This window comes from Blennius ocellaris (genome assembly GCF_963422515.1).
Source record: "Blennius ocellaris genome assembly, chromosome: 18".
Lineage (NCBI taxonomy): Eukaryota > Metazoa > Chordata > Actinopteri > Blenniiformes > Blenniidae > Blennius > Blennius ocellaris.
Genome location: NC_137667.1, coordinates 8,920,749 through 8,933,053, shown reverse-complemented (window position 1 = coordinate 8,933,053; position 12,305 = coordinate 8,920,749). Strand labels below are relative to the sequence as shown.

Below are 12,305 nucleotides of genomic sequence, written 5' to 3'. Positions count from 1 at the left end.
AGGCATGATCATATTAACTTGTAAAAGTGATGTATAAAACAGAATCGGTGTGTTATTCACTCATCTAAAGTGCTTTCATTTTATTTTGAACCGGTGAGGTTTCATTCATCCGCCTCATTATCAGAGCTCAGCGTTTCAAACTTAAATCCAAACAAGCGAGACAATAGAGTTTGGATTAGCAAACATTTGCACAAAGAAACCCCAGACAACATTTTGGGAGCCAACCATGTACAGATGTCGTTATGTCACTGTAGTGTGGCATCAAGCCTCTTTTGCAACTACTTAATGAAAGTCTGCTTCTAAAAGGTTAAATAACCATGCATTCCGACATTCTTGGTGCAGAATGATTCGTTTTATTTTCAACAGTTCATGTCAGTGCCTACAATAACAAACAAGGGTACATTTCTTCCTGTTTATATAACGATAAGTGAATATGATTGATGAAAAGCACGAAATGCCCACTGGGGAAACGATCCAGAAAGGAAATTGCTACGGGCTAAATTTTTGTGAGCCATGGGGGTATTTGGTTAAATTATTCTCACCAAGCAGGAGGTCTTCCTCTACTGGAGAATACAGGAGGAAAAAACTGTCTGCGCTTTCAAAGATTTTGTCTTTAATCAGCGGATCTACTGGAATTAGAGGTCTGTCTGAGCCGGAGGCCCCCTCCCTGTTACCCCCATGTCCATCCCTGACAACGTGAGAAAGGTCTGTCTGTGTGTGTGTGTGTGTGTGTGTGTGAGATGGCCAGGGGGTGCGAGGGGGGGATCATCCAACCGTGGGACCAGTACTCCATCAGCTACCACATTGGGCTCATAAATGCAGCCTTTGGCAAGTCCTCTGCAAATGCAGCTTAGCATAATTCAAAAATTCCAGACGGTGTGTGCACTGTGGTGCACTGCTAAACCCGCAAAGCAGCTTTCTCCCTCTCTCATCCCTCTCTGCCCTTCTCGTCCATCTTCCAGAAACACTTCCGTACAAACAGGACTTAGCGCCACGGCCAAACACCTCAATTTCCACGGAAAAACAACATCCCACGCCATCAAAGGTTGCTCCGTTTAGTTTGCGTCGGTTATTAGAAGACGTATTAAGTGGGACAGGCCACAGCTAACACCGCGCTAAACTCAGGGTAAATACAAACATACGCACACAAACACACACGTGTTAGCCGACATCAGATAAGCCTGCCGCTTCATGAAATAATGTAAGCAAAAGAAACAAAATGAAAGGTCTAAGCTTTAGATGAGTGTGTTCTCAGTTTGAGTTGATCCATGTAATATTTGTGTCCAAAGATGCTTAAACAGACATTTTTCATTCAGAAAAGCACTACAACCCTTGCATTCATCAGTTACTGAGCAGATAGTGGTCAAACCTGTAAGTTAACAACATTGACAAACAAAAGCCAAATCACAAACAGCAATGTTAGACTGTCACGGCTGCGTTAAAAAAGCTCAAATAGGCAAAAAGGGCAGAAATGTTTGGCCTCATATTCACAAGATGTTGTAGCTGGAAGGAGTCGCCTAAGTTATTAGTGTAAATAAATATGTTTGCCGTGCACAGATCACCCACATGTGCATGTGGTCCGTGTTTATTATTGTTGGAACTGACTGTGCTGTGAACAGTCCTTTCAGCAAATCAAATGAAAGTATCGCAGCCATGAGGCAAACTTACCATTATTGTTTTACAGAAAAGTGAATTTCAGTACTTTCTTGAATGTTAATCATGACATCCATGTTAAAGCTCTACAGCAGCCACTCAACATGCTCCTTATCCCCATTTTTATTCCTGGTTATTCCAAAGATATTACATATCGAGACATGAAAAATTATTTGTATTCACTTATTTGGTCTGTGTTCAGGAAAAAAAACACAGAAACATTTTAATAAAAAAATACAGAGCACATTTATCCTATCAACTAAGACTGATTCGGAGTAAGAAATGTCACAAACTTTTATGTTTTTGTCATAAAGTTAATATAAATTTAACAAAACTTACATCTGTTGAAAAAGTTCCAAAACAAGAGATCAGCTTATTTTCACTAAAACTGCCCATTCTTGTTTCCTATGCATTGAAACCGATGGAGGGGGTGTGTTCAGGGTAAATCATGAGCTTTGTGTGTTTGATGCGGCCGAGTCTGTGCTGTTTCATTATGTCACTGACTGTAATCCATTTGACAAGGCATGCATTAGGCCTGGTGAGCTTCAGACAAACCACAATGTGTGCAATGTTTATGAAGAGGTGAAGAGAGGAAGAAGACAGATGGCTGCAGAACAATACATCGACCACAACAAGTCAGCAGCTGGAGCAGCTTGAACACAGTGTGAAAAGCTCACTGGGAGCAGCGTGTCCTTTAGAAAATGACTGAATGTCCTACCTGGACGGCCTGAAGAAGTCTTCTGCACTGCACCTTGACGTCTTCAAAAGGACACCGTCGGGACAGCATGAGAAGGTGAGCCAGGATGTCGTTCAGGTCGCTGCTTGGGGGGCTTCCCGAGGCTGGGGGCAAAGGGGAAGGGGCTGGGGCTGGGGCCGGGGCTGGCACCGGTCCGATGGCCTCCACTTTCCTCATGACGTCCTGGCAGATGATGTCCATGGCTTCGGTTCTGGAGATGGCATCCCGAGAGCCCAGCCCATCCCACCTCCCCAGAGACTCCTGGTCTTTCACCTCCATCGCTTTGTGTATAGGTAGTGTTTGTGCTGTCTCACAACAGGCTACAGACAAACAGCACGGGACACAAGGGTGCAATATTTATTCCAGCGGTCTCATATATTACAGTCAGTTGTGTCTATTGTGCAGTGTCATCTACTGTACTGTCACACAGTTGAATCGGCTAATATAAAACCACCAATTAGGACTGGAAAAAAGACTAAAGGAAAACTAAACAATGAATGGCTATTAAAAAACACCCACAATGTTTGAAAAGTACAGTATGTAACGAGATGTGATGAAGATGTGATATATATGAAGGTGTAGTAGATGAGCTCACTACTTGTTTCAAGTCTTTTTTTGGACAATAATGTTAAATGTGTGTTGAAAATAAATTACAGCTATTGTATTTTTGAACAGTCTGTATGATTATCAATAAATATGACAACAACAACAATACATGTACCTATATCTGCATTTGTTTGATTTTCATTGAAGATGTATTGTTTGATAGTCATAGTCCTGCAATTGCAATGAAAAGCTGTTTATAAGTACAAACAATCAGGTGGGTCTCATTGAGAGAAATCAAGCACAATAAAACATGAATTGGGGCGCTTACTCAAAGTGATGCACTATCAAATAGATGTCATCTCATAGTATATACAAGATTGTTTCCTATTCTTAAAAACAGGAATCTTCACCAATTGACACCTCTCATCACATAAATCATTGTGCAGTGTTGTTAAAGCAGAATGACTCACATTCACCAGATCAATGCATTCGACTTAAAAAAAAATCTATTTTCTTCTCTGCATTATACAAAATAAGGTCCGAAATCTTATTTTAAACACAACCACCTCTAATATATCTGCAGGTAATGCCACGAAAAATGACCATTCTGTGGCTTCTTGTAAGAACAGGTACATCGTGTTACCACCATCTATCTCTGTCAACAGCAGCATGGAGGTTTTAAACTGAAATCATGCTGGAAATATTTCCCCAGCAATAAAATCGATCACATAAATAGGATCGTTTGTCTCTTGCCAACTTCAAAGACAAAAAACAAAAAACACATACACAGTTTATATAGCAGCTTATTGATTGGGGAGCTTAACTATCCGTTATGTCTGCAGGGAAACAATGCTGCGTTAAGGTTTCCTGAATTTTATATTTAGATCTGATCTGGAGATGTTGTCATTAATTGCGCACGCGAGCAGCTTGCAAAAGTGAAGTCCATTCAATCTTCCAGACAGCCTCTCGTGTCACTTCTCCCGATCTGCCCCGTTACACAAAGACGCCAGTAAAGTGGCCGGTCAAGTACAGCAGCACCACATTCGCAATGGCAAAAGCGTTCACTGCACGTACAAAACAGAAAGTGTCATGCACAAATACTCACTTTATCCACATTCTTTGGTGCGGGTCTGCTGCTGCGGGACGGACGGCAGAGTCTCAGCACTGACCAGTTTAGTCCCAGGGTAGGAGCGATAGGCAACAACTTGACGGTAAACATGTGATTGACACATCGGTTAGCCAATCGGTAAGGCATGATGTGTTTCGAGGGCGGGGTTATAAGAATATTGACATTTGATTGGCTGATGGGAGGTGTTCAAGTTCTGTGGGTTCACTTGACGGGAGTTGAAGTCTTTTCGGCGAGTATTTCGTTCAAGCTCATGAGGCCGTGCAACTACGTTTCCCGGCATGCATTTCGGAGGCAGCTGCCTCTTGTTTATCAGAAATAACTGAACACGACCAGAAAAACAGCCAGAGGAGAAAAAGGTGGAGATTCTAAAGATTTCCACTTACTGTTTAACCTTATTAGTTTAACCGACAGCAGCAAAGGTCAGCAGCCCGAACAGGACCTTTTGCCTAATACTGCAGCAAACTATTTGCTCACTGCTGTGCAAATGTTGACATTATGATTGATTAGTGCATTACCTAAAGAGTCTGTTCAAAACTAAAATAGCCCAAGTGACCAGAAAAGACAACAACAAAAAACAGTGCTGAACGGTGTATATCTTTACACAACTTTTTATTTACCATTTTATATGAATATTTTTCTTAATGGAATCAGGACTCAGTTCAATCCACAGAGAACTACTTTGAACACAGGCACACAGGCTGCCAATAAACAGTAAAATGGTCATTGATCAAGGAAACAGATCACTTTTATGAACAGAACTGTTCGCCTTGTTCAGTGCGGTGGTATGTCATCTGGACAGTATGTCATTTTAAATATATTTCTATTGAAATTATTTATTCCATCTGGAATGATATAAGACTGTGTCACATGCTGCAAATAGGGTAACAAAGAAAGATAGATGTTGATTCTTTTACTATCAGTTATTCTGACTCAGCCTCTCCATGATGATGTTTTTATACTAGGCTATGACTTTCTGCACTGAAATTATGTAATCACTTGTAAAATGTTCCACTAACTTACTGTTTTTCATTTTTGGTCCCTTGTAAGTTCACGTTGTCAGTCGTTGGCTATTTGTTGATTTTTATCAATACAGAGCTCTTTGTTTTTCTCCCTAACGGCAAACACAATTGAAACAATATAACATGTATCCAAGAGATGACGATAAGTGCTTTGACATTGTATGATTTATTAAATACTGCTATATTTCTTACCCCTGTCCTCACTTGTTTGACATACCCTTCACGTATCAACTTTAGAATAGACCTATTTTCAAAAATAGTGTTTTCTGTTTCAAAATTATATCATTATGCTCACGATGTCGTGTCTGAAATACCAAAGTTAACTTTAATGATTTGCATATCACAAAAATATTTTGTGAGGCAATATTCCCCTTTTTTTTTAATGATTCTTTCTTTTTTATTTTGTTTTTACACTGTGGACATAAGTGGCAGGATAGGCCTATAATATACACGATTGGTCATAATGTGTCCCTCTGACAGTGATGATGATATTCTTGGTCCCAAATTTAAAAAGATGAACTTTCACCATCCCCCTTGGCATAGATTAATTTAATATTGAATTAATGTTTGCATTAAAACGTGTCTATCTTCGGGTTTTTTTTTTTTTTTTTTTTCAAACATAGTTTCTGGAAAGGCGTAGTTTTAAGAGTTAACAGTAATGAGACTTACAGTATACAGTCGGAAGGAGGGGCTGGGGGGGGGGGGGGGACAAAAAGTGCGCAGGCGGAACCAATGTGTGCTGCGCGGCAAAGTGGAGGGAAAATTTAAAACCACGGACTGGACGCTCGCCGGTGACAACAGTCAGTTTTAAAAAACACAAAACATTAACAGCCCGGGAGTGTTATATACGCACGACTGGTCTTGAAGCTGTTTTCACCCTTTTGGTTTTATCGCACTATGGACACAAACTACGATCAGGTAACATTATAACGAGTCAGTTAGGCGACAGTGTTGCTAACGCGTTAGCTTCTTTACTTTCGCCTGTTAACGCCCGTCACTATCAGATTATGCTTTTCTTTTGGATCTGTTGTATTTATCTCATCAACTCTCTTTGCGTCTCTCTTTGTCTATTTGTGGAAATGTACAAAAACCTTCTTTTTGTATATTGTTTCGGTTCCAGATAACTACTAAAAACATGTAAACAGAAAGCTAAAATTTCAAAACCATCATCCAGGGAGGGTAAATATGTATTAAAACACATTAAAAACAATTGTAAATATTGTCTATTAATGAGAAAACAGACGTCTAGTAAACTATGCCCCTGTCCAACCAAAAAAAAACATATACTTCTATATCTGGGAGTAAAGTAAATAAGTAATGCTCATTTTCCAATAGAATAAATGTCTGGTGAATGTCATCTCGTCCTGATTAAAGATGCACTGTTGTATTATGAACGTGTCCTACACATTTGTAAGTAAAGTTCAGATATGACTGAAACTACAACATTTTTTTAACAGCATTAGGATTTGCATCATATACGGTTACAAATCTCATTTGTACATGCAAATCTCATGTTAATTTCTTCAATTAACATTTTCCTTTTGTTTTGTATCCAACAGTTTATATTTAGTCTCTCGTAGCTGGAACCCGTTTCTAAACCAGCTGTTCTTGTCATTTGTAGGTGTTAGATTCACCCTCCAAGAACAGTTATATTGGGAGCTACTACCAGCCTCCAGACAAGATACTTTCAGTATCGCGGCAACTGGAGTTCCCTTCACAGCCATGCGTCATCTCAGACTCGCACATGTCCAGCCCCAACCCCAACATTGACAGCGAAGGTACAGCACAGGTTTCATGTTGAGCTTGTTGTCCCATAAACTGATATGATCACCCTCTGATTAACGATTTCATTATCGTACAATCGTCTTCAGCTGTTGTTGCTGCACTGAAGACCCTCCAGGAGAAAATCAGGAAGCTGGAGGTGGAACGGAAACAAGCGGAGAAGAATTACAGGCAGTTTTCTCTTGATGCTCAAAAGCATCAGCAGGCCACGGCAGCGCAGACGGCACCCGGTGAAGTAACAACCGGTCTGAATGACGCCGACAACTCCGCCAAGAAAGGTAAGCGACGGAAGGTTGGAAGTGGAGGAACTTTGCGCTTCATCGAGCTCCTGAAATATTGTTTATAAAACGGTCAGTGTCTCATAGCTGTGTCTGCCATGTGATAGCAGAGCTGCACTCCAATCTGCGGTCGGCGGAGGCTCGCTGTCAGGTCCTGGAGAAGCAGCTGGAGTACATGAGGAGAATGGTTGAACACGCCAAGAAGGAGAGGATTTCTCTAAAGCAAGACCAGGTAGCCCAGAGGGGTCGAACTACTGAACGGTAACACTAGAAAAAAAAGTTTCTTTGAGTTTGAGACACTATAAAGGCAAAAAAATAAGTGTTCCACATGAGCAAGCATAGATAACAGCAAAAAAAAAACCTTTTAACAGGAAGAAACCTGTATAGAGGTTTCTGTTTCAGATGTTTTGGGGTAATTATAATGACCTCTGTTTTATCCGAGTTCAAATGCAGGAAATTACAGCTGATCCAGACTCTTATGTCTTCAAGACGAGCTTCTAATTTGACAAGCTGATCAGTGTCATGTATCATGTCTTAACACTTGTGCGATCTACAATCTGATGGTTTCCAGTATTCCTCGATGTTATTTACATTATACAGCCCAAATAATCTCCATTTGACTTTCCCTTCTTCACAAGGCCTCACTGCAGCAGCAGACGAGCAGCTCAATCAGCCAAACTCAGCGGGAGAAGCTGGAGAAACTTGAATCGGAGTGTGTCAAACTGGGCAAAACTCAAACTGTGGCAGAGGTATCTCAAGGCTTTCCGGTCCATGTGGCTGTCGGCTGCAGGCTTAATGAAGGTTTTTTTTAATTTTATTTTTGTGTTATTAACTTTCAGAGGAAGCTTGCCATTCTGGAGCAGAAACTACTGAAAGAAGAGCACGAGCGCAAACTTGTTCAGGAGAAGGCAGAGGAGGTCGGTCACAGTCAATTCACTGTTTCACAGAAAGAGCGTAGCATTCAAACCACACTATTACTCTCCCTCTGTGAATTGATATTAAACTAGCCAAATAGTAGTGCTTGTTTGTTTTCTAATTGCCTGATATGTAGACAGCTAAACGTGGGTATGGTGGGCAGTTCAAATCCTCATCTGGTGGTTGTCTTGTAGCAGTTTCTTCAATGCTCTGAAACATTGGGTTTGAGGAAGGAATTGTTTATTTGTGGTTTGAACGCAGATGTTTTTTTTGTTTGTTTTGTTTTTCCTTGCCCACAGCTGCAGAGGGAGTTTGACGTCAGCCTTCGACTGTCTGCGCCAGCTGCCGCAGAAACAAAACCGAAAAAGAAGACGAAAAAGACAAAAGTACTTCGTGACTCATGAAGCTAATTAGATGTTGCTAATGAGACGCCGTGGTGAGAAAACGCTTTCTTCTTTCAACAGAAACAAAACGAGCCGGTGGCTGGCAGCCCAAAGCAAATCCGATTGCCTTTTGTCGCAGGAACAGTGAGTCAGCACTCGTGTCTTTACAAACATGTCATTAGCTGTTGTCTCATTTTGCTGCTCGTTGACCTGTATTTATTTATTTATTTTTTTTTTTTTCCAGTCAACCAGCCCGAGCCATTCCGTTCACGCCAACGTGCAAAGCATCCTCCACATGATGAAACACCACCAGCCTAAGCTGTGTGAGCGAGTGAGCTCGCTGCACCGATCAGCAGCAAAGAAAAGCCTCCAGAAGAACTTCCCCTCCTCTGCCGGTGCCGCCCGGAGGCCGGCGAGCCAGCCAGCGGATCCGCCGCTGGGCTCGCTCTCCGACCTGCTCTTGGCTCTGCAAGATGAACTCGGACAGATGAGCTTGTGAGGAAAAAATTGTTTTTGTTTTGTTTGAATTGCTCAGCCCGAAAATGTAATCAAACGCATCTGAAATCGACACTGGTGTTTTTCGTCAGTGAGCATCAGGAGCTGGTGCATCAGCTCGACGCAGCGGAGCATCGGGGTGAGAGGTGGGACCTCCAGAGGGACCTGGAGCGGCTGCTCACCAGGATGGAGGAGAAGGGCGCTCAGATCACGAAGCTCCGCAGACACCAGGAGACGGTACGAAACGGACCGTACGGGATCGCGGCCCTCCCAAGTGTCCCCGACCCCGTTTTCACTTAACAAAAAAACGTGCAAAACAATGGTCATTGTTTTGTCGTGCTTCAACCTCTTTGACGTTGAAGCACGTATGAGTTGATCCTGATGTTTTCTCTCCTCTGCTTGACCAACAGATACATAAACTGACCCAGAATCAGCAGGGGGTCGAAGAACACGAAGCCAAGAGGCTGGGCGGCGTCAAGCCTCCTGCTCCTTCTCCCGTTACTGCCAAACGGAGATCAAAGAACGGTACAACGATTCGAACCAACCGGCAGCTTCTCAGAGAGACCCAGAAGCTCAAAAACAGCCTAAAGCAAGACGACCTCTCCTGGGAAACATGAGCTTCGCCGACCGACGCCGTAAGGACAGATATTGATGTTACAACTGGATGAAACGCACAACAAACCTTCTGGTTCCTTACAGCTCATTTTCCCTATCTCTGGTTTTGTTTGGAATAGAATGAATTGCTTTACAAAGGACCTAATTCTTTATTTTAAAGCCTTAATACATGCGTGCTTCAAGTTTTGCACATATGGCAGCCTTCACTGAGTTTGTGAGACCGAATGATAGAATAAATCGAGTCATTAAACGTTTTTTATGAAGCCAATTTTTTTTCTGCATGTGGGTATTCTTTGTTTATGTTTAGCACTTTGGCATTACTTTGAGATTCTAAAGTTGGACTGTATATCTCAGTATATAGTTCATTCCTCTACTGTTGACAACCAAAAACCGCTGTTTCCCCAAATGCTGAGGGTTCCATCAGTCCTCTACTACTCCCCTATCCTTTTTTCCATTTTATTCACTACTTTATTGTGTTTACTGTGTTGTCTAATGCACTGCTTTTATGAAAGTCCCCTTTTACGTTTTATTGTAGAAACATTATTTGCCATCAAAAATCAGCTTTTCGTGGGACTTCTTTAGAACCACCACTAGATGGCAGCACTCAACCTCAAATGTCAGCACAATGCATATGATTTAGTCCCCGTTGGAAAAGCATGCATTTGTCTGTATTAAAGTGAACTATAACTCAATGATGTTGCTTGCAGCATCAACCTCTTCACCGTCTGAAACGGGCTGTAATGGAGAAGGACAAAATGCTGAGTGAAGCTCTGTAGCAGCAGCTGGTCAGACAGCTGAGTCAATGTGGGGTCAAATGATGAGGGCTCTTCACCCTCTGCATGTAGGAGGAGGACCTGCGTCTCCACACAAAACAAAACACTTCTATTCTCCATATTTCATCTCGGTTCGTGAACCTATCTGGTCAGATGACGGGATGCATTTGTTACGTTTATTCGAGTCAGCCACCTGACATTGCATGTCGCGTGAATCAGCCTCATGACATTCTTGAATTTATCATCCACGCTTTCAGGACATGATCCACATTTATGGTGTCAGTGAATAATGACACTCAGACACAAGCAGGAATGGTGACCCACCATTAGTTTCTACATATAAACTCTGAAGTGTTGTATTGTTTCAGATGGCTAAAATATGCTTGGAATTTAAAAAAACAAAAAACAAACGGGTCAGTCTCTAAACAGCTGGATGGCTAAGAAAAAAAAAGTTGGGATGATGGCTGTTGTAATTTTCCTGTTGTGCTGGATTTCTTGTCATGACCCAGAGTTCACTGCATTGTTTCATGGACAGGGCTGAGAGAGACGAGACCCGGTGCATTGTTTTTTTTCTCTGCTCAAATATTAGATTACCGAGCATGACTGGACACAATCGGGTTATGTCAAGATCTCTCCGCGGCCCCGTCCTCACCACTCTCCTGACCGTGCAACTTTGATACCGTGTGACTGCACCCTTCGTTTTGTCTGAATAGTAGCCATGTGTCCTGAGCGGGAGGTGTGCGTCAGGCATCTCGCCGTGGGTGTGTGAAATCATTGTCTCTAAAACAGCTTTAAGTTCGTCATCAGGTGGAGAAATGCCTGTCACGCAGCAAGTCAAACAAGAAAAGCAGCAACGTTCCACTAAAATCTTTAACAGTCCCCAATAAAAACAACAGAAGCCCCATTTTTCGCCTTCAAGTTGATGGATTTTAAAGCAGGACGGCAGCTTTGAATGAATATAGTTCAATGAACTCATTTGAATACGCTGACAAATGTAGGAACCAATTTGAACTACCTCTTCTCATTACTGTCAGTTTGTTTGTTTGCTGCTCCAACTGCTCCCTTCAACGGTTGCTGCAACGGTCGCATGACCTGCATGTTTGTTTTGCCACAAATTTGAGCAAAGCCAGAACAGTCGGGGCTAAATGGCCTTGCGCAGGGACTGACGACTCAAAACTGTGAATGCCTGGTCATGGCTTTTCTTTCTCTCCTCAGTGAATGAGGAATAAGTAGCTTTTAATCTGTAATATTGTCAGGCTTATTTGGTTCACTTTCATGTGGTCACATTAAATAAGTGCCTTTTCTTACAATGGGAGTTAAAAAGAAAAAAAAGGATAAATACAAAAGAATTTATTCAACATTGAACACAGCATGGAACTGCAGAGAACTTGTAATGAACTTGTGGAACATAACATCCTCTCCTGCAGTTCTGGGAAACTGAAAGAATAACACTGTGCTCAGCACAAAAAAAAAAAAATCACACACACTTTACGGACGTAATGTAGAGAACTCCACACTGTACAGGCTCACCGACGTTTCCGTTAGAATCATTTTTTTGCTAACACAAGCAGAAATCTCCCTGAAGCCTCAGGAACTGAGCGTCCCGTCAGGGAACTCAGCAGTCAGGAGTACGAAACCAGCAGATTGTTTTCAATACACTGATGGTTTCTATGGTGTTTTTTGTTTGTTTTTTTTTGGGGGGGGGGGGGTGTTTGCTCTCGTGACTGGTTGAGGCATTGACGTTAAGTTGCAATGTCAGTTTCTCTTGTTTCTGAGTGCTGTTTACACTATGTGGAGTTCGCATGTTTTCCCCGATTTTTCTACATCCGATCCACAAAAACACAATCCTAATCCTCCCTCGGGAACCGAGTCTCCAACAGATTGCCGAGTCACCTGTCGCAGACCAGTGACCATATTTGGTAACTAACATTTCTCCCCACCCTCAAACTAGTCATCGTCACCCGACCAGGTTCAAAGGTCA

The 12,305-nt window shown here is 42.1% G+C and overlaps 2 protein-coding genes across 2 annotated transcripts in view; one reads left to right on the top strand and one right to left on the bottom strand.

Moving 5' to 3' along the window:
* sesn1 (sestrin 1) overlaps nucleotides 1-4,091 on the bottom strand; it is a 56,473-nt gene extending 52,382 nt beyond the window's left edge. The window contains exons 1-2 of the mRNA XM_080514600.1: nucleotides 4,041-4,091; nucleotides 2,372-2,709 (exon numbers count right to left, since the gene is read on the bottom strand). Of these exons, the coding sequence (XP_080370726.1) occupies nucleotides 2,372-2,668 (297 nt within the window). The 5' untranslated portion in view covers nucleotides 2,669-2,709; nucleotides 4,041-4,091. The remainder of the gene's footprint in view (nucleotides 1-2,371; nucleotides 2,710-4,040) is intronic.
* Nucleotides 4,092-5,862: 1,771 nt separating this feature from the next.
* cep57l1 (centrosomal protein 57, like 1) lies at nucleotides 5,863-9,553 on the top strand (the record flags this gene model as incomplete). Its single annotated transcript, XM_080514015.1, has 11 exons — nucleotides 5,863-6,001; nucleotides 6,705-6,861; nucleotides 6,955-7,110; nucleotides 7,251-7,375; nucleotides 7,782-7,892; nucleotides 7,983-8,060; nucleotides 8,358-8,444; nucleotides 8,523-8,585; nucleotides 8,686-8,936; nucleotides 9,029-9,173; nucleotides 9,347-9,553. The coding sequence occupies exons 1-11, from the start codon at nucleotides 5,981-5,983 to the stop codon at nucleotides 9,551-9,553; spliced, it is 1,401 nt and encodes a 466-aa protein (XP_080370141.1). The 5' UTR covers nucleotides 5,863-5,980.
* Nucleotides 9,554-12,305: the final 2,752 nt, after the last annotated feature.